This window comes from Coccinella septempunctata, chromosome 2 (genome assembly GCF_907165205.1).
Source record: "Coccinella septempunctata chromosome 2, icCocSept1.1, whole genome shotgun sequence".
Classification (NCBI taxonomy): domain Eukaryota; kingdom Metazoa; phylum Arthropoda; class Insecta; order Coleoptera; family Coccinellidae; genus Coccinella; species Coccinella septempunctata.
The window spans coordinates 51,484,579-51,508,022 of NC_058190.1; the positions used below are offsets into that span (position 1 = coordinate 51,484,579).

General features: G+C 39.1%; 1 protein-coding gene across 2 annotated transcripts in view; it reads right to left on the reverse strand.

Annotated features, from left to right (window-relative positions):
• Positions 1-23,444, reverse strand: part of LOC123306388 (calponin homology domain-containing protein DDB_G0272472) — a 147,887-nt gene that overhangs the window by 26,177 nt on the left and 98,266 nt on the right. For both annotated transcript variants that reach the window (XM_044888367.1, XM_044888366.1), the window contains 4 exons: positions 11,027-11,203; positions 3,505-4,568; positions 1,515-2,873; positions 1,308-1,463 (listed from right to left, as the gene is read on the reverse strand). In XM_044888367.1, coding sequence (XP_044744302.1) covers positions 1,308-1,463; positions 1,515-2,873; positions 3,505-3,747 — 1,758 coding nt within the window. In that variant the 5' untranslated portion in view covers positions 3,748-4,568; positions 11,027-11,203. The remainder of the gene's footprint in view (positions 1-1,307; positions 1,464-1,514; positions 2,874-3,504; positions 4,569-11,026; positions 11,204-23,444) is intronic.

The window sequence follows — 23,444 nt, forward strand, 5'->3', positions numbered from 1 at the left end:
AGTTGGTTTATACCCCGGGTATAACGAAAGCCTTTCTATACGAGCGATTAATTTCAATTTTCGAGATAATGGTCGGAATCTCCGAGATCGGGTTCGAGTCCGGACGCAGAACGCCCGTTCTTCGGCGTATTTTTCTCCGGGCCGCACGCCTACCGGTGTGCTATTCCATCCATAGATAAGACGATAATCGGCCCCATAGGTGCGAACACCACAACGCGCTATTCTCATAATTTTCGCATAGGAAGAATGGCCGCGGCGACACAATAATAACGATAATTACGATCGAACGCAATTTCTCCTGAAATTCCTAGATTATAGCGACGTTTGTCCCTTAATGGCCCCTAATGATACCCTAACGGGCGGGGGGGACAAAACGTTGCGCGTCGCCGATCGCAAAACAAAAAAAAAATCGCCGTTTACGCCCGTGGCTCGGCTCTGGTCCAAGTCCATCGGTCTTGGGAAATTGATCGGTGGTGTTGAGGACGGTGGAATCGTTTTGATGGCGTCTCGAGCTCAGTTTCTCAGAATTTTCGAAAATCCAAAACAATTCGAAGGATCTGAATGTGCGTAGACATCAATATCCGTCATTAGTAACGTAGATGTTGAAGAGCGAAGCCCCCTCCGACCTTGTTCTTGTCTACGCTACTAACTAACTCCAGATGGCCACGTACAGTACCCCAATTTTGCGGTGCGCTGATTGACCGAAGCAGCAGCCCCACTTTCAGTTTTTTCCGAAGCAGAAAACTGCACATTCTCTTATTATTCTCTTTATTAGCTTTGTTGAAGTAACTTCTCTATGTTTTAACCTAGATTACTGTAAAACTCCTTTAACTGTTCACCTCATCAAAGTAATTCTCATTCAATTCTGGTGCTAAATTGTTCTCCTCGAAAGGTAATGTACTCTCAGTATTCTCAAAATGATTGATTTAACCATTTTTACTGATCTCAAGTGACTTTTCATTTGAACTACTCTGGATTATCTCTAGTTTTTAGTTGAATAATGTCGCTCTGAGTTTATAAATGTTGTTAGTATTTGTATTTATTACTGTATTAGCTTGCAGGTGACTTATTCTACAATAAATGTTTTTACACTACAATCCCCAACTCAACTATCTGGTAATACAGTCCAATACTAATTTTTATAAAATCTGAACACCCCCGATTTTGAACAGATGATAATATATAAAACATAGCACAACTTGTGGGAGTCTATATCCTGTATATTGTCCTGCGCTTCCTTTTTTTATCTATCTTTCATAAAATGTCTTAAATTTCTTTTTTTTTAACAAGGAATGTGTATGACTTACCGCATTATAATCCCTGATCTCCCTCTTCTTCATCTGAGGTTCCAAGTGCTCCGTACTCCCTTTGTATTCCTTATATCTAGACCTCAAATCCTCCTCAGCAACCATCGTCTGCTTGTCCTTCTTCTTCTTACTAGATCCCATGAATAACTGTTTAACCTGCGACAAATTTAATCAGTATTATCACACATAAAGACCTAAAACACATACCTTTTCCAAGCCACTCTTCTTTTCGGGCTTCGGAGGTTTCTTCTCTATCTTCCTCACCAAAGTCCCCCTCTCATTCTCAAAGTCCTTATCTATCCTCGGATCGTAGTGCGAACCGTCGTCTATGCTTCTTTCTCTCGGCGCGTATTCCGTCTTCCTTCTCCTGTATTCGTATTCTTCCCTCTCGTAAGGTGCATCGTAATCGTAGTCGGGCCTGAGTTTCTTTCCGACTGTGGCTTCCTCAGTGTGCTGCCTTTCGCTGGCGATCAAGAGCGAACTGGCGAAGCCTTCGTCTTCACTCTCCGTATTCCTCACTCCGTACATCCTTCTTCTTTCCGGCCTGTAGTTTTCCTCCCGTTTTATGTCGTTCTCTATGCCCGAATCGCCGAATTTATCCTTGCGGTCGCTGCCACCTCGGTCTAGGTACCTTTCCGACTTGAAGCCCCTTCTTTCTCTTCTTAAAGAGTCATGGTAGGAGTTTTCCAAGCTGGGTTCTTCCCTGTGCTTGTAGATTTCAGGATTAGACTGGTAGATGCTCCTCTCTTTGGACAGGCGATGTTGTCTTTCCATTTTCATCGCGTATTTGTCGTTGGACCTGTGCTGACTAGTTTCGAACCTTCTACTTTCGGGCGAAGACCTGTAATCGCTGAGTTGGGACTCCAAGCTCTTGGGATCGTACGGGTACCTCTCGTTCGTGATATACTCCACGTCGTCCTTCCTATCCCCGAAGAATCTCTTCGTGTGACTCTCCGTGTTTAACCTTTCCCCGAACCCGTCGATTCGGGATTCGGAGACGTATTTCTCGGTGAAGCCCACAGGGCTCTCCGAGCCTTTTCTGTAGTATTTAGAGGTAGATTCCGCGATGTAGACGTTGGAGTTCTTAGGGGGCGATACTCTGGTGATCCTGTCGTTCATCCTTCTGTTTATCCTGGATTCCAACAGGTCGCGCCTAGCGCTCCAGTCGCTTTTGGTCGTCCCGTTCAGTTTGGGCGTAACGTTCTCCATGGACTCCGTTATGCTCTCTCTACGCTTAGAATCCATACCGTCAGCTCTACCTCTTTCTACACTCACGAACCCTTTCTCGTAAGGGTAGCCGCTGAAGTACGTCGTCCTGATTTTGGGGCTAATTGGGGGCTCGTCGGCTTCCATGAAATAATCGTCGCGTTCAACGTCCGAAACGTATCTGTTATCGTAGGGTTTAGACAGCGGGGATTCTAAAGGGCTGTATTTCCTGTTGAAGTTCTCCTCGTAGCCGAGACCTTCGTCGGAATCTGAATGTTGGGGATGTTTTTTGACGTTCGAATTGTAAACGGTGTGGACCGTCTGCTTGGATGGGCCTGTGGCTCCGTTTGCGCACACAACCTGAAAAGGAAAAGGTTTTGAGGAAAAGAAGAGAGAAGATGAATATTTTTTAAACTGAAATTGAAGTCACTGAGAGATGAGCTAGAATGGAAGCACAAACGCCACTTACTGGCATAGAGCCTTCCTGTGGTATAGGAAGATGCACCTATAGGAAAGGGTTTCTGGAGAGGGAAGAAACCAAAAGAGAAACACTCTGGACGAAATCTGGAGGAATCTCCTCTGGGATTTCAAGAGTGCAAAACCCAAGAAGTATTTCGATCTGAGTAAGAATAAGTAACACCTCCTCACTGGCTTCCTCACATGACATTGTCGCCTAAGAAAGCATATGATGATAATGGGGTTATCAGAAACTGACCAGTGTATATTCTGTGGGGATGGGTGGAAACTTCTATTCACCTGGTTACAGAATGTCAAGCCATTGCAAACCTGAGCAAGGAATGTCTTGGACGAAAAAATTATAGGAGAATTGAGAAAGTTAGCCCACTCAGATATTGGAGTTCATTGCAACTCTGGAGCTGGTGGGCAAGCTGTAGAGGACTCATCAAACTATCATCATGATAGTACAAAAGTGCTTGAGTAAACCCATGCTCAAATGGCAGCTGGATATAGAGGGAGTTAAAGGAATACTCACCTGGGCATAAATTACAGGACTTCCAGGATCCTTTCCATTGTGCTTATCAGGACTGATCCCTCTGGTGTAAGAGAAGGGCTGGTTGTTGTTGTGTTGCACGGAAACATTAGGGATGACCAGTATGTTGGTCTTAGGCGGTGGAGAAGTCGACGAATCGCTACTCAACCTCTTCACCATGGTATCAACCGTCCGTCCCTTGGTTAAGGGCGGTTTATCTGCCGGTTTCTGACTGCTGTGTATCATTTTGGACCGACTCTCCTTGGATTTCTCCAACTTTTTGATAGTTTTATTTATCTTTGTATTCGAGGAATTGGACGGTACTGCCTCGAGTTTGAGTTTCTCATTAATGTTCGTTTTCTGTGGATCCTTAGGAGCTTTTCTAGTGGTCAAAGATTTGAGCTTCTTACCAAGAGCTGTCGTCTTGGAGTTTTTCTGCCTCGATATTTGTTCAGCTTCGTCAACATCGATGATCACGATCTCGGGTTCAGCCTTCTTCTCCTCGTGCTGCACCCTTATGCCCGTTTCTTCGAAGAGCTGGGCGTCGATTTCATCGATGTACTTCTTCAAGGACTCAGTGACGCTATCTTTGTTTTCTTCGGGTTCTTTCCTCTTCTTCTTCCTAACCGGCGCCTTCAATTCAACATTATCCTCTTTGACCTCTTGGTCAACGTTGACGTTATCGAAGTAGTCCTCTCGCTGTTGCACCTCGATTATGGGGGATAGTTGCTTTTTCGGTAAACTTCGTTTGGACTTTATCGCTTCCTCGGTTTCGTTTTTTGTTCGTTCGTTTTCGTACCTCCTGGATCTGAGGTTTGTGGCGCCGCTCACGCTACGACGCAAGTTCGGTTTCTTCTGCTTCCCGACATCTGATGGTTTCTTGAATATTTCGAATACGGATGGTTTGAGGTGTTTGGAGTCATCAGCGGAGGCGAGGGTGCGGGGGGGTTTTTTTGGCGCTCGTAGATCTGAGCTGCTTCGATGGACCGAGTTCCTGGTCAGGGAACCATAGTCCAACTTTCCCTTACGTCGGTTGGGAAGTGTGTAGAATTTTTCTTGGGGGGTACCTGGAAGGAAAAGAGATACTGTTGAATTGATTTTCAGTTCATGCACGAAAAAATCATCCTTTCAATAGTTAGTTGATGCCTTTTTCAATATAAACTGATCGATGTTCAACTAGGAAAAATAGAAACGAAGCCATAATCGATGGAATGGCGACGCTCTGGTTCTCCAAGACCTAAGAAGTTTCTTGTCCAAAAATCTGCTGGAAAAGTTCTTGCTTCAGTTTTTTGGAATTGTTGTGAAGTAATCATGATTGATTTTTTGGATAAGGGTAGAACAATAACCGGAGATTACTATTCGACATTACTGAGTACTCTACGGGAAAAAATTAAAGAGAAAAGACGCGGAAAGCTATCTAGAGGTGTTTTGTTTTTGCAGGACAACGCCCCTGCACACAATTCTCATGTTATCATGCAAAAAATTCGTGATTTAGGGTTTGAATTACTAGAACACCTTCCTTATTCACCGGATTTGGCTCCATCTGACTATCATCTATTTCTTCAACTGAAAAAAGTTTAAAAGGTCGCAAATTTTCTTCCAACGAAGAGGTAATAAAAGCTGTGGAGGTCTGGTTTGCAGAACAAGAAGAATAATTTTTTTTTGAAAGGTCTAGAGACGGTGCAGATTCGCTGTGATAAATGTATCCAATTAAGGGGAGAATATGTTGAGCAATAAAATATTTTGACATTGAAATTTTGTTTGGTTCTATAGTAGTTCAATATATCCTCATATATTTGAATGTTGTTTGGGAACATAGTGAGTATATGGTCATAAATGAATCCATGATCAAGTAGTAGTTTTTGGAATCATTGAACAAAAAACTACTGTGATAAGCCCCTAGGTTCCATTTTTTTAAGCGGTGGATATGACTATCTGTACTTGAAAAATCTCCTAAATATTGATTCTTACAATCCCGATTACACTGCACATTTTCCTACGCTATCTCATATAATATTCATGAAATTTCACAGTCAACGATTCCAGGATTTCGTAAAAATTAGAGTATCATTCCATATTTTACGATCTTTCCCGAAACATCCTGTGGTTATTCATTACGTCCAACTTGGCGATGTACAAGCTATAAAACCCTTATATTTTGCGTTGAGGGAGCGACAAAAACGATCGCTTCCTAGATCATTCTCAATTTACGATGTTTACCGCTTATTTCGCGCAGGATCTTTTCAAACAAGTCAATATTTATGTTATTCCACACGAGACATTATATTTTTCAGCATCGTTTACGATCTCGTCCAGCCGAGAGGCAAATTTGTTGGATTTTTTTCAATATCGATCTGCGGAGATCTCGCAGAGAATGTCAACCCGCGTAACGATGCTGGAGGAAAAAATGACTCAGCGATATAATTACACGATGACATACATAAACGTGAAAGTCATTCTGCAACTAGCTGCTCTTATACGTTTATCATATTCAGTGAAGAAAGAAAAATAAGCGAGTTCATTTGATTCAATCCTGATCGTTTTTTGTTACGGAGATCAGCTCCTTATTTGACCAGCAATAATCGTCGAAACGACTGAACCTAAGAGTTTACGAATTTTTTTTTCGCAAGTTACCTCATCTTTTCGATCCTCAGAAAAGTCTTCGCTAGGCTGACAATACGAGCTACCTGAACTCGAATTCAATTAACTCCGAACCTTTTCTAATGAGCGGTCGTCTTATAATTATTATGGAACAGCAGAAGAATGATGTCTTGACGGTGATTTTCGATATTCAAATACTAATGACGGCGCTGGACCGCGAGCAGGTCCATAACTCCTGTCCGTGATTTGGCTAATGGATGAACTTTATGGTTACGAGAAGTGGAAATACTTTTTTTATCGTTTCCAGAAGCTATTAACCGAAAATACAATGATATTGATGATGTCCTTTATTCTTTATTATGTAAGCTTCGCGTATTGTTTCCACTAATGAACCCTTGGAATAAAGCACAATAAAAATTATAAGCTTTTTCTTAGAAATACCTTAAAATTCTGCAAATAAAAAGAGTCCTTTAAGATTCAGACAGACTTGGATCTAAGCCATTATGGAGAATGAAACTTAGCTGGATAAAAATAGTTTTCTCTCACAGTACTTTTACTGTTTTCACTTTCTGCGATTTATTACATCATTGTTTGTCACAAAACGATACCCTCATATGAAGCATTTCAGAATCAAAGATTTCCAATAGTTGTTCAGCCTCACAATAGTTGTCTTATATGAGTTATCTGTTAAAAGTGGGATTAAAATTGTTGTTTTATCATTCTTGTTGCCTCTTAATGGTTTTAAAACTTTGAAGCTCTGACGAACAATGAAAATTTAATATTTTGCTATCATATGTGTTTATCGTAGTGTTCAACTCTTCTGTTATTATCTTCGCTTCTCTTAAAGCTTTAATCGCGACAAACTAGTCAAATTTTTGTTAATTTCATCGGACTATTAGAATGACTGTCGATGCCGAATGCTCCTCCGCAGAAAGCATCGCAGATTGATACTTCAAATGATCCTATTCGAACACAAAAAGCTGGGAATGGTACCTGGAAGCACCCGATTTAACTCCCATGCACAATACTCCGCCCCACCAATAAAAATTGGACATTTCTGACGTCCGTGAAATCAGATTAAGGATATGCTAATGAGTTTTCTCGGAATACTTATCTATCGATCGAATGACATCGCCGATCTGCCTGATGCAAGTGCCCACATCTATTCCGCTAACGTCGGAATGTTGGTACCACTTACATGTTTTTATCGCATCGACGTTCTGCGAAAACATCGCAATTACTGCCTCAAAATTGGTAGCAAATCGATGGAGTTTACGTAAACAAATTTGTTACCGGCCAGATTCGTAGTTGTAGCGGGTAATTGACGGCCCACTTGTAGGTACTTTTGTGCTTTCGCTATGGGGGCTGGTTGGAGCCAGTTATGGGACGGTTTTTCCATTTTTATGGTACCGATAGATGGTGATATTCTCCACATAAGCCTACTCACTCTTCATTCTCTGTGAAACAGTTAAGTCGGTGGACGTATATACTTAAAGTATACCGTTCAAAAGTTTACTTAGTTTCGGAGTTTTTTATAGTTGCACAAGTTCAGAGTGCAATCATGCTTTACAGGATGAGTTCAACAGTAGATTCTTGAGATCCAAACAAGGTTTTTTTTTCTATACCATCATAAATGAAAAACTATATTTCGAAATTCATTTCATTCGATGAAACAGTCCCTGAGATAGAACTAAAAATAACATTTTTTTATGGTTTTTCAACAGCCTATATCTTTTAAACCCAGCCGATTCGGGAAGAATGGTACTGGAAAAAAAATTTCTCTTGACCTCAAGAATCTATTGTTAAAATATTTGTACGAGTCAAAGACTCACCCTGTATACTTATTCAGAGCACCATTGATGAATTGTTCGTAATTAGGTCCATTTGTGAGAAGCCGAATTTGGACATTTAGAAAATTTTCCCATTCGCGAACCTTTTCTCGCAGACTTATATAATTCTTGGGACAACATAATAAAATATGATATTTTTAAGAGATCGGACTCTGAAGTATGTGAAGCCTTTCGAATCGAACCAAGATCTCGCCTTGCAACTATCACCGTTCTCGGAGCCAATTAACACCGATTTCAGTTGTTTTTCCATATAGGGTGGTCTTGATGAATTGCGACTGTATTATTATGCACGCAAATTTAAGTATAACGATTACGTAGCAGGGAAATTCTGCGTTCGCAGTTGTTTGAAAAAGTTTTCTCGGTATGGTGGCCTGATTAGGTCGAGATTTTGAATAATTTTGGATGTGGAAACAGCTGTGCACTTTACAGCGGGACAATCAATCCACAATTTACACTACACAAAACAAGATGAGTAGCAATATCTTTGAACATACAGACCACTTAAAAAGAATCATACAGCGCTTGTTTAATCATTTCTAATTAGACCATGAATTGTCTTGAGGACCATATTCTGCTTGTGTGTAATACCAAAGAGTAACAACGAGAGGTTTCACATTGTCTATTTTTATGAATGATTTTTCTTGATGGAAAATGAGAAACAAATCATTCAGACTCTGAAATCAGAGAGATAACGAAATGTATAGGAAGGCCTTCTTTATTTTTTCTACCACTATGCAGACAGAACTCAAGGTCATAGACAGGTGTTCTGTCAAAATTCTTGAGTGAAATCTCTTGTGATACTCTTTGGTAATACACAAATAAACACCCCTCTACATAGTGTATGTACAGCAATACAGAAAATTAGATTCAAGTGCAAAAAGAAAGAAGATCCACTTCAATGTTTGAGCAGTTTGGAAGCAACTGAAAAGTTTAGAAACAATGACAACATGAGCCTCATTGGATGGTAAGTTTAGTATTGAAACAAATATTCATTCCAAGGAGCTGATTCATGTACTCTATTTACGAGAAATGCGAAAAAAAAGACACTGATTAATTATGTTGAATCAACCTCAACCTCGTTAATTTGCATGCGATTTTTCTTCGAAAAAGCGTGCTACCTCGTATCGCATCGTGCCAGTCGAGACCTTCAAACCCAACAGACTCAGAGTCCTGGGAATAAAACGCATACGTGCATGCATATCACTTTCGCATCGCTATATCAGTTTTGAGAGCCTTCCCGACCCCGCCACTGGCAATCATGGAGCATGTGAAAGCGATACGTATACGTATTATACGCACGTACGTATATCCGTGTCATAATCGAAATACTGCTTTGGGTGTCGATTTACAGAAACGCTCAACGCTCAACATCAACATATTATCAACTCGATATTTCTCCAAAGATTCCATATTTCAGGATAATACGGACAATTTCTCGCATCGCAGAGCCCATTTCCATATTGCAGTTGTCGTAACAGGTGTCATAATGGTCTTAGATCTCTAGGATTAGGCATGCATATGAATTGCAGGACATTCTCGATAGGAGCGGTAGATATTAACCTCTTAAATATCTGGGTGGCAACTGAGATAATCCAAGAGAAAGGGAAAGTTTATTATGCACATAGTTCTGGAAGATAATCTGGTTGAGAATTCACCGTTTCGTAGAGACGAGGTTGGAAAATATGAGGACTTGATAAAAAAAAATCTATTACATTATGATCTATTGTCTGTCAATTTTAACGCCCTGTATGTTTTCCTGCAGCAATAGTTTTTCGAGCCTAATTTCGATCCTTAGTAGGTATATGTCTTAATAGATATGGATCACTCTGCATAACTTAAAATGTCTCGTCAAAACTAATGACAATAACTGTCTCTGGATCTTTCAAAACATCATTCCTAGTGCCGCAAAGGGTGCTTTCCACATATTATATTGGAAAAAAATGTGGAAACTTCTCGTGATGCAGTAGACGAGGTCGAGATCAGCGATTGGCAAAAGACCTCCACACAAACCATTAAATTCCTTGGAAATCGGGAGCATCAACTCAATTCTCTTGAAATATATGATGAAACGAATCGAGTACTAAAAATATGTTACTAACCATATCTAACAATTTAATTACGAATCATTCCCCATGTAACGACACGTTTCGAGATACATAAAAACGTTGATTTACCGCCACTGTTATTTCTAATTGCGACGCACCAATTCATAGCGATCGTTCAAAGATAAATTCTTGCATATTTAATGGCCCAGTTTGTCACTAGAGAGTTTAGCGAATGCCGTCGCAATTTCTCCAGCGTTTGAGATTCTTCTCACCATCATACCGTGAAAAAATGCCAAGAGCTATTGTATCATGTTGTACCATCCATAAGATGCTTAATTGAACTCTTCTAATAGTCGTAAATGATCGCCCAGCTCTCAAATCGGATACTAAAAGTTAATGAACCTGCACGCTCTCTCCAATATCGCATTTTCACAATTTATATCACTCTATTAAGCAATACTATCAGACTTCCTCTGACAATCGGCAATTTCCTCCTGCGTTTTTTTCAGAGGCACGATCGGACGATATCCAGCTGAGAAGAAGCGATATGTAAGTGCCATGCGATCCTTCAAAAATGGACTTATTAAAACGGTGCTTTGGAGTGTGTCACTTTAATTACCATCCTACGATTCAGAGGTGATCCGTGATGGACGCCTTTAGGAAGTGGCAGAGAGCTGCACCGTTAGTTTTCGGTAGTAAAAAAGGCATTCAAGTACTCGATGGATTATACCGATTGAAAAGTGTTGTGATGGCATTATTGCAAGGCTGTATTGGTGTAACGTTCGAACTAAGGATTTTATCCAGTTCTCAACTCTGGAGATCACACAATCAGATTGACAATGACTCTTTGATCCAGGAAGGAGCAAATGCTAGGAAAACTAAGTTTGAGTGAATATATTATCACTTTACCCCCAGAACGAAAAAGTTGGGCACATTTAAAATAATGATGAATAACATAGAACCTAAAGCATAGAGACTGTACCAAAAAGACTGGCGCTAAACAGAATTGGTAGGGTTGAAATTTCTCACCTCTGTTAGTAGATACTACGCATTCAAGCCTCCCGGCCTGCTCTAATACTCTGGCCGCCTCCTCTTCTAGTTCCCTCTTGGACTTTCTTATCCTCTCCTTCCTCACTGGTGATCGACGAATGTGACCGTTAGTGTCTCCATTAAAAGTCCCGATTGATCGCTCTTCCTTGCGAGGCACTGCAACGAAAAAATCGAATGATAATAACTCACCTCGTTTTATAGAGCAATCTGTTCGAAGGATAAACTTTATTTATGCCAGGTGCATAACACATGACGCTCTAGGAGGATCAGATATCGGTACTTGGCGACTTTTACAACACCATTTTATGGTGCGTTTATGCTTTTTACGGGACGAAGGTTTATTGAAAGGCTAATTAGGTAATTAGTAAAAGTTGCATCTTGGCGATGGAAAGGTGGCGGCGGTAATGGAAAATTCAAGGCCCGCAGGCATCTGTACCGCGGAAAAGCTGTAATAGACGAGCTGTACATTGATCTCTTAACGCTATTTACATGTCTTAATGCTTTTGACATCTTTTATCGCTTTTGACGTCTCTTAACGCTTTTGACGTCTCTTAACGCTTTTGACGTCTCTTAACGCTTTTGACGCCTGTTAACGCTTTTGACGTCTCTTAACGCTTTTGACATCTTTTAGCGCTTTTGACGTCTCTTAACGCTTTTGACGCCTGTTAACGCTTTTGACGTCTCTTAACGCTTTCGACGTCTCTTAACGCTTTTGACGTCTCTTAAGGCTTTTTACGTTTCTTAACGCTTTTGATGTTTCTTAACGCATTTGACATCTCTTAACGCTTTTGACGTCTTTTATCGCTTTTGACGTCTCTTGACGCTTTTGACGTTTCTTAACGCTTTTGACGTTTCCTAACGCATTTGACATCTCTTAACGCTTTCATCATACATGCTCAACAAAATCATAGAATAACCATCTGAAAAAGATGTTGGCAATGTAGATAATAGATGAAAAATACCAAATTTCTTAATATTCAAGGGTTAAATCAACCAAATGGGTGTCAAGACAAAATTGTACCATTTATTTACTGTTAAACCTAGAGATAAATCGAACCTCCTGTTTGAATAGAATAAGAACAAGAGTCTCGAATCCTATCCGGCGGTTGAAAAATGTACGGAGATTGTCTGACACGAACTTTACCTCATTTCCAACATTCCTAGGAATTTCGCATATTTGCGGTGATTTATGACTGTTTGTACTCCGTTCAAGGCTGCCAACAACACAATTCTTCCAGTTTCTAAATCACGTTCAGTACCGACTTCCTCTGTACATTCACCATGTCTGAAGAAACTGCGCAAATATTTGTTTGTACGAAGGAGGTTTCATAGTTTGCTTTCGAAATTGAACAAGGCTTGTCTAGAATTGGCCGACAAAGAAAACGGATTAGCCGTTTGTTATTAGAAGTTAGCCGGAGGTGAGTGGTTGGTCAAATATGCGAGAAAATATTGGAAAATGAATATAGGATGCATATTTCAATGTCAGCTTCTAAATAGAGATGTGATGTGAGTACCTGTAGCCAAACCATCTAACTTTTATGGAATACGTTCAAAGTGGCGGTCCAGGACTGATTTTAGGGAGGGGGAGTATAATTTTATATTAGGAATTCTGTAAAGTGTTTGTTGGTATGAAATGAATAGGTATATTCATATATATGTTAGAACGAAATCTACCTTAAGTTTCATTCATATTTGAAGAGGGAAATGAAATCATTTTTCGATATTCGAAAAAATATCCTCAATGGAGGGGAAGCTATGGCCCCCAGGGACCCCCAACAGCCGTTGCTAATTCCCAGGTAACTCTGAATTATCTCGAGGAAAACGAAGTTCCATCGAAAACACGAAACAACTTCAATTCAGTCGATTATAATGGTACAGCGATGTCAAGGTTAAGTAATATTGTTATGTTTCGTGTTTCCTAGCTGGATTCGTTTAGCTCACTTAACAGGCGTGACTTAACCGAAGCTGGCAAAAAAACAAGATAACAATAGTTTAACGATTTAATTATATTAATGGACGTTAAAAATAATCGCTCGTTCTCTAATAACAGCCAGAAAAAATCGACGATTCGGATGTGCTTCATCTTCTCGTCTTCTTCACAAAACTTTACGAATGAGAATTATGACCATGAATTGATTCAATGTGAACCGAATGACAAAAACTGGCAATCAATTCAATTGCGAAATATATTTACAGTGTGATTTAAAACAAGGTGAAGAAAGTTTACAGTTACGAAGATAGAGTTTTCTGAGTATACAATGCTAAACCAATTACATTACAATATTCACCACAATAATCGTCATTACTACTAACCCAATTCCATCTGATTTTATAAGGTATCTACTGTAACAAGATGAAATTGACATAGTAAAAAATGATTGCTGTGGGATTTTTTGTACGATCAGTATTTTAGGAAATGAATAATCATTCTCAGTGGAAAATTTCGAAAAAATTGGTCAACTTTGAGGAGCTTTAGCAGCCAGAAAAAGAGAATTAGACATATGCCGATTTTTTTTACGATAGATGGATTTCTTATAAATAGAAAATTTCAATTTTCGTTCATTCACCGAGAACAGTTTAGATTCAATGATTTTTTCCGCGAAGGTCCAAATTTTCCAATTTTTCATCGACCATAACTCGAAAAATAAATTTAAAAGAAAATATCTGTTTGCATATTCGTTATCCTCGCCCTCGAATAAGTCGACAGTATAAATTTGGTTTTGATCGGAGACCAAAAATTTTTTTCAAAAAAATCGCAATTTTTCCATACATATGCATGGAAAATTTGAAAAATTTTCGATTTTCCCAATTTCCACCAAAACTTGTATATTTGCTAAATTGGGGGCGTAGATCACGAATATCGAAACAGAATTTTGCTGAAAGGATTAGTTTTTAAGTTATATTCGATGGAAAATTCGAAATTTTGGACCTACGCAGAAAAAATCATAAAATCAAACCTTTCACGGTAGATGAATGAAAATTGAAATTTTATATGTGCAAAGGATCCATCTATCACCAAAAAATCAGCATATGTCTAATTCTATTTTTCTGACTGCTACAGCTCCTCAAAGTTGACCAATTTTTTCGAAAGTTTTCGCTAAAAGTGATTTATTTCCGAAATTACTAATCTTAGGAAAATTCTAATCAGATATTCGTAACATACGACCTCGAATTAATCAAAAAAATGACCCGGGTCGATATAATTAGAAAAATAAAAAAATTTCATATTTAGAATAATTTCGTCTGCTACTTTTGTTTACCCGCGCTCCACCACTGAAATTAGTCCAGACAAAAAATTATTCATTTAGCTACATCGACCTGGGTCATTTTACTAATGACCAATGTGAGGTCGTAGATCAGGAATATGCAATTAGATTTTTTCTAGGATCAGTTTTTAGGGAAATAAATCACTATGCAGGTTTTACTTTTCTGTGTCTTTTCTTTAATTATATGTTTAGGCATAGGGACGGCAAAATCTTAAGCTGACGAGGAAAAAGCTCTGAGCACGTGTTACGCATTTTCAGCACTGAATTTTGCAGAAATTGAAGAAAACACCGACTTGAAATTCTTGGACCAACAATTCATTTTATTCATTGTTTTTCAACGAAATTTTGTTCAACTGAATTTTATCAGCTGTATACTTAATAGGTATTATAGGAAAGAATAATACAATGAAATATTTTAATATTAATTTGCGCAGAATTAGAATAAGAAAAAAACGATTCATTCGTATATTCTCATTCTTGAAATGAAATAATGTTAATCTATGAATGCGACACGGTGTAATTGAATTCTACCCAAAAACTATCGATTTAAAAAAATTTCCAAGTTCTTCCCTGTCTCACTAATAAAATATTCAACTTACATAAAAAATCAAAGTATCTAAGAATACGAAACAACCCCACCAAAAAGTCCCAACGGTTTTTCCACTCCAACGTCCGACAAACCGACAGAAAACACCGCTACAACTCTATGACCGCGCCACGGTACAACCGTCCCGTCCGAAAACTTGACGTAAACAAACCGGACGCCTGACGTCGACTGAGAAAACCGAAAACAGCTCGCCGCGATCGCACAAATTCCGCATTTTCGCCACCGAGAGATCTCTCATTTGCATACACCTTATTCCGTTCTCGCAAGGTCCTCCGATCGCCGAGATCGTTCGCGATCGCGCCCATCTACATTGTCGCCCGTCGTTTCATTCAAGGAACGCTCATCGGAGGCGGTGGGCGTCCGCGAAGGTGGCGTTGGAAATGCGCGAAACGGTCCGCGTGACATTTCAGGCAATATAAATAGGTATGAAGTGGTCCGCTGTCGCCTACTGCGCGTTTACGGCCGTTCGTTTCGCGATTGTTACCAATGTTTGGGTTTCAGAGGGCAATCGGAGCCGTGCATGAGTAATAACGACTGCTACCGATGAAGTCATCAACGGGAATTGGACCTTACGGAGGCTTCGATCGGGAAAATCGCGATCTGAGTCATTTGGAACGTCCGACACGTGTAACCGGAGCATTTTACGTTAATCCGGCTCGAAGGACCAAAATTCATTTCACCCCTATTGATTATTTCTCGACGCCAGAACGGGAAAGGGATCTTGTAACGTCCAATTAAATTGACTCAAATGCGATCTTATTCTTTCTTCACAACACAGCATAAAAGATTTTCATTCGATTCCTTCCCAAAGGAACAAAATGTTATTCCATCTTCGTCCGTTCAACATGCTACAGGTCGAAATAACAACAAAACCTTGCAGAGGGTTCAATTTTCTCTCAGTACGCTCTTCGATGGCTACTTGGATCGAGAAATTCGCGATCTGAGTCAATAGGAACGTCCAAGACGTGTTACTGGAGCTTTTTACGTGAATCCAGCTCGAAGGACCAAAATTTATTTCACACCTTATGATGATCAATGCAAAAACGAGAGAGAGATCGTAAAAAGTCTCCATCCGGCTCCGAAATACCACCAAAAACCTTGTGAATAGTTCAATTTTTATATCTCTTCGTAACCTCAGTAAGAACAGACTTTTTTTCTAACTTCTGTCCGAAGAATCTCAGATTCATTCCAGTCATATCAGAGAAAAATGCTTTCTGACTCGTTCATAATGTGTCAATAAGAATCAAAGCTTCTAACCTGAATCCAGCCCAAAGGACCAAATTGTCATTCCATCTTTACCAAACAATCTCGCTGTTGGTCAGGACAACGTTGAGAAATGGACCTGACGCCGTTTTTTTTTTCAGTTAGATCCACAAAACTGCGATTCGATCCATTTGTATCGTCTTAGTTGAAGGAAGGTCTTCAAGCCGTTCTCGTAATCCAATGAACAATCTTGAAATCTAGAAATATACCTTCAAAGGCTCGAATTTCCAATTAGAAAAACCGACAGGAAATGGATGCTCGGAATCGAATCCGGCTCGAAGCACCAAATTTCATCCAACGTTATCGCAAAACCAAAAATACTGCCAAAACGCCATAGAACGTCAACATTGGTTGCCAGATGAATTACCAGCGAAAGAATCCTATAAACATGTGCGATTCAGGTCATGGATGGCTTCGCATTGCGTAACACCATCGTGAGCATGAAATTGAACACCGTTTGGGACGAATCAATGCCATCGATACTATTGGTAGCGTTCATCACTGCGAACGATAGATTCGTCGCTACCATATTTGAAACGAATGTAAATTGACGTTAAAAACTTTTAATGGTTGCAAAAACAATCGATATTGCGGCGTTCAATGTTGGTTTCGCGCTTGGTGTACTGTTGAAGTCTCTGAGTGCGAAATAGCACATCACTTCGTAACTCTCAGGTCTAACTAAGAAGTTTATTTGTGATTCTTCTTTATTCATCAGCATTCTCTTCTTCAAGAGTGATACCTTCATCTCAAAGATGTTCTACCTTTTTAAAGCCCTTTTGGAGAGTCCCCATAATGCTCGACAAGCCACTATACGTCTTTAACATTGTTTTTCCCTATCAAAAAACATTGATCAACACTCGAAATTGCTTTTTATTTTTATCTTCAAAATAACGAAACGTAGCCTCTGAACTGATCGTCAGAATGACATGAAATTTTGTCTGTTTACTGTTTGAAGGTCAGTACTACGCAGAAATTACGTGGGTTTGTCAACAATGTTGCCATATATTTGTTAGACTGGGGACTTTTGAACGATGTAGTATGATCACGATTTAAAAATTTTAGTAGGATCTCTGTTTATAAAACGTGAAGGAAATCCGAAATAATATTAAAATTCAGTAGTAATAATCAGTATCCAGGATCTTTAAACATCATTTGAATTCATCTACAAGAAGATTTGACGGATACCGAAAATCATAGTCTTCGCGTTTGGCACATCGTTAAAGTCTAGGCGAGTGATAATAATTAGAATATTCTACGTTTATCGGGAACATAAACCAAATTCTCGTGAAAAAATGCCCGACAAGGTTCTCCGGGACCTTGAAGACCTCGTAGAAATATCAAAAAATCCAAACTTACGGCTTTTCCCCTTGGCGTTCATGCAAAATTCATGAATCCTCGGCGAATATAATTACGAAGCCGTCAATCGATCATCGTGAATTTGGCCGTTGTTGTTCCTAGGAATATGTTTTGATCTTTCGATTAATATTCATGGAGATAACGATACGAAATGAATCAAGATGGATGCTGATGACATTTGGGTAACTTGATATTTTTTTAGACTCCGAAACTGGAGGTCGAAAAACTGTAGAAGCAGAGTTGAACGTTCCAGCAATATTTCATCGAAGACTGTAGCAAAATAGTGGAATTTTATTGATTTTTCGTCTCCTCCGAAGAAATCAATAATTCATACATCTTCCAGAATTTTTAATCAAATAGGTATTATCTTATCGGCCGGATGTTTCATGTGAAACACTTTTCGGCCTTTTTTGGTGTGGGATGTACTCATACGTTCTTTCAAAAATTGGGAGAAACCCCTTGCTCACCATATGTTGAACAATTCACAGAGAGTTTACACTTCTTTAAGGCTGTGCCTTCTCAAGAAGCTTCTGGGATGTACCACCGATATATCAAATCATTCATTCAGCATACCATGATGAATATTATAATTCCCACGGACAAATTCTAACACGTGCGTGCGCGCAGATCGGGCACTAATTCACCTCGGTCCGCGCGGGCAATTTTTCACGAAAATCCTACGATATATTCCCGCTCTGACAGTTTGAAATATCCTCCTTAATCGCGTCTAACAACGCATTAAATCATGCGGAAAGGAACGATATGAGCGCGAAAAATGGCAACAGGTGCAAATTTACAATTCAGATGGTTGGGATTGTTCGCGGGTCGTTTTGGAACCGGCGCGCTTGTTCTAATCTGGCCATCGAGGTTGCCTTATGCAAATGGACGACCTTTGAATGTCACCCGAGAGTCGTTTCAGAGCCGGTGGGGTTTGATGCTGGTCGATGGACCGCCGCCGACTTGTTTACCTTCTGTTCGGCTTTCCCGAGGCGCATTTCTTCAATTTTCGTAAAGTGGTGCTTTTATGGCGCCACGTGTTAGGAAGTTTCGGTTGTTTCTGTCAGGCTAGACTAGCTCAAATAATAACGCGTAAATTCGGTAGAGTGCCTTTTGTAGAGGGCGCTTCGATGACAGGTTTTAATTAGGCGCCAACTGGACAATCAGGATGTCCAAAGAGTGACAGAAAATAGAGTCTTTCTTCTTCGAAGACAAGGGAAACTTAGGGCCAGTTTCATAACCAAATTCGAAGCTTCCCTTAGTGTTATTTTTAGATGTGTAACAGCGGGTTTCATAAACTCTGATTGTCCGATCAACGATTTGACAGTCACTGGATTTCTAAAACCTTCAAGCGAATAGCGAGGGCCGTAGTCCCGAGCTATTGACGAAAGGCGAATCTGCCCATAAGGGCTAATCTACCTACAAGGTGGATCTCCTGGCTATACTAATCTACCAATAAAGGTAGATCTCCTGGCTATACTACCCCCACTCATACAATTCAACTCCATATAATATCCTACTTCAGTTTTGTTTCGTGTGCTTTTCAGAGGAGGTGAATATTTTTACGAATAAGCTTTTGTCTTTTCAATCTTCACCAGAGTTTCGTGAATATTCGTGATTTTTTCATTCGAGGTGAATAAACTTCGAAAATGAGTTCATCGAAGGATTGGTACAAGGATTTCCTGTAACTATTTCGATGCCTACTTTAATACATTATCGTTTTTTCAATGCGTGGCTGAAATCTATACAATTCCAATATTTTTAATCAATTATTTCTACTCATAGTGATCACAACTTGAGGTGAAGATCGATATTTTTAATTCAATATTCTTGAAGGTTCTGATATTTAAATCGATATTCTCATCATAAAGGATGCTCTTTATGATGAATTTTTCTTATAATCCAGTTTCGTAGGTTTTTTCCTCTTTGAAGTTACTTCATGCTTTCAAAATCAGAGATGGAATTGAAATAACAAAAACAAATAAAGTCATCAAAGAATATAGATATTTCCTGAGATATTAGCCCTTTGAAGAGTTATCTAAAATGTTCTCGAAGTCTTAGGTGAAACTTTATAGATAATGATTACGTTGCCACGAAATACCTCACCCCTAACATTCGTCTACTTTCTAATTCATCTTCAGTTTTGTTTCGTGCGTTCTCCAGACGAGGTGGATATTTCTACAAATAACCCTGTGCCTTTTCAATTATTATCAGTGTGTTGTGAATATGAACTGTGTGAATGAAACCTTTTCATTCCTGAATAAATTGAAGGTGTAGCAATTGAGAATAATTGAATGGACGTACGAACATCATTTTTTGATGCGAGAATGATATTCTGAATGATCATGACCTAATTATCGATTGAAAACAAATTGACGTCTATTCGTCAATCAAGCGTTGATTTCCTGATCAAGCTTTATGAAACCTGGGCTTAAGAAGGCTTCAAAATTCAAAATTAAAGGCACTCTTCCAGAGGTTGGCTGAGGATTTGGCCATTGGTGGATTTCTTCACATCTGCTTTTGGTAAACGTCATAAATTTGAACTCGGTTGCAAAATGGCGTAAGCGACAATTCAAGAACATGGAATTTTAGTTACTATATATTCTGTTTGAAAGTATTTATATGGACAATTTCATCATAAATACTCAATGGTATGTGGCTGCGAAATTATTTCACGAGTATGAACATGTCAATCTCAAAAACTGATTGATTACTGATATGGTCAATGTTTGGAAGTAATTTATTTTGCGAACAGCTCAATTTTCATTTGAAATCTTTTCACATATAATTAGGAGCTCGTCATCTACGAGGATTGGTTAGTAGTTTAGTTTTTTCAAGTGGCGTCCCTTATTTTTTGTGCTAGAAATTGATAGTAGATGAGGATGATTCATGGGGTTTTAGCCCTCTGTCTCGGAAAACAACCTCTCGAAAGTCAACCAGTAGTTCGACGCAGTTACATCGACGTAATGATGGTTGACCACGTTCTGGTGTGTTCCATGCAGAGTTTGACAATCAAATTCCGTAATTCGCTTTCTGTAGACTATTCCTGATGAAACGGCCTTATTCAGAGAATATTCCTTCAATTTACTGAGACGTACAGTTGGACAATTCAGTAATTCCTCGACCCACAAGATCTCGTGGCAGCTCTGCTTTTTTTATCTAGCTTTTACAGTGATGTTTATGATGTTTCGTTAGCATTATTCTTATTAAGGAGTAGCTCAGTGCTAAACCAGTGTAGGTTCTATTCGTTCTGATCAGATAATCAGAATGAACTAAGTGATAAGCACATTATTTAGGTGTCTTACTGAAATCAATGAAATCTGGCGATTTGGATATTATTTGTGGAAACGATTCATGGCACAAAATGAATAATAGAAATAACATGTTTCGTGAGAGATGCTTCCTTTTTATGCAATTTTCTTTATCCTCATCTTCCTCCCTGTTTCAAATTACTCGAAAATAGCCAGTTCATAATAGTCCATACCGTTTGAGAACATTCTGTCAAGAAAATGAAAAATAAGAACTAATAATATCATAATCGATTCACGAACCCGCTCGGAGTATATGGAAGATGAATCGATTTAAATTAATTAATAGATGATGTTTTCGATACCTTATGAAACAATAAGGAGTCGTAGGCATCAAGGTCGCAGCGAGAGCCATTTAAGAGAGTCGTGTTGTTGAAAAAATGTTTCGAGAATGCAGGCGGGCAGGAATCGACAACAACGTCGTTGAATTGTTAGGAATCGGTTCACCTTGAAGAAAAAAAAGTTGTGTCGATGTATATGACGAGAGATTTCTACCGATATCGAAATTTTCGATAACTAGTTCCAAATGCCAAGGATGGACTGGCATTCCTGCGAAGGAGAAAATCAGATCATGTACAGTTTCCATACGGAGCAGCGAAGATCGGAGATTTTTTTCTGGCCGAATTTTAATGTAAATAACGGCAGGCAGATATCAGAGACCACCAAGCCAAGAGTTAATAAGGAATGACCGTAACTAGTACTGCAAAAAACATGATTGATGATTTCCTTTTCAATGCTCACCCAGTCCACTGATACTGCTGATAATCTCTTCCAGGAATTATAATTAGGAGGTAGCAAAAAGCGTTTGTCCATAGGCAGGTTGAGATTCATCGGAAAATTGACGAGGGGCGTAAGGCGAATTTTAATATTGCGTCGAGAAGAACGCGCTTTTTGAGTGAAGGATTTGGGAAAATATCGAAGAGCGTTCTTTGAAATTCGTCCATTAAATTAAAATACGAAAACTGAACTTTCTATTTTGTTTCTGCACAAAAAATCCGTCTACTTTGATTCAGATTGAGACCACAGATTATTTGTCATCAAATAATCAGTTCAATCAATAATCAAAATTAGCAGTTTTTTTTTAATTTCTTGTCTCTGACAAATAGGCGATTCGTAGACACAGAGGGGCACATAAACTATCTATGACATCAATGATCACAAAACTTCAAATTATATCAGTCACAATTTTAAATGAAGGTCAGTTTTCAATCATATTCAATAAACATCATTTTCTCATATAAATGGATATAAAGTAAACCAACACATGTGAAATTGTCCTATTATGTTGAATCAGGTTAGATCCCCAGATAGATATTAGGCATTTCGGAATGACGTCGGTTGAGGGGGTAAACAAATCATCTATGATATTTATGATCACAAACTTCAAAGTGTACTTACTACCCAATAGGGAACTCTAACGATTTGTCAAAATCAGCTATGCGTTAGTTGCCGTGGGGCACACAAGCTTCTCCCTCCATTGATTCGCATGGTGTTTTGGTCGAGTATTGTGTTTTGTGCATGTTTTTGGATAAAAAGTTCTTCCCGACGTTAGATTAGAGTGATAAGACTATAACTTTTTCAGAAATGCCTCTTTATAGTGATAATAAAAAGCTCTGTGTGGCCCACGGTAACGAACAATCAGCTGATTTTGACAAATCGTTAGAGTACCCTATATTGTCAATAATAGTCTGTTTCTATCATACCGCACTTTCAAATCACCACAAAAGGATAATTGATATTCTCAGAAAATTGATAAGGATTCACACAAACCCCTCGAAATCACTATAGCATGAACCTAACCAACACTTGATTGAGCCTCTCAGTGGTCAATTTTTAGATACATAAACTTCGACAGGTCGTTCAGATTTCAGGATATAGGTTAGTTAGCGGTTAAGAAAAATTAGATTGAGTTTATTTACTCTTTTCAAAGCACTGCTTTGATAGCCTTCTCCAGATTTCATCTCTATGGATATTCATCAAATATACTGGGTGTAAAATTATATTTACATCAAGACTAATGCAACAATTACGCGGAGACTTCAACGGTCGGTTAGGACAGATTCTAATCGACGTCCAACATCGATTTCTAGGATAATCCTCACGGTTCCACCACGAAGCTTCCCTTCCGTTTCCCAACATCGACTCTTGATGAGTTTAAAGTCGGAAAACGTCGCGTAAAAACTCTGTAGAATCGGAATAATTGAGCGTTTACGCGGACAGATTTGAACGTCACCGACACAATACGAACGATGAGGTATCTAATTGCTCAATTTCGTTAATGACATTAATTTACGACGCGAATCGTTCAATGTCGAATCGATAATGGACAGAAATTCGATAGAAAAGCTTGGGGGGAACCGGTCCCCCTTTTTATTGCCAACCTGACGGTGTAAATTTTAGCGAATTTTGTTCGGATGGTCGTAAAATGGTCTTTATGTGGGCGTTTTTGTTTGTTCGGTATTTTTCCATATGAAGCATCGATGAAATTAGAAATTGGTTGAAGGATTGCTAAGAAAAAAATGATAAATAGTTCTATATCGATATATCTAAACAAATCATCAGTACACCTTTGCTACAAGACAATTCATGAAATGTTGGGA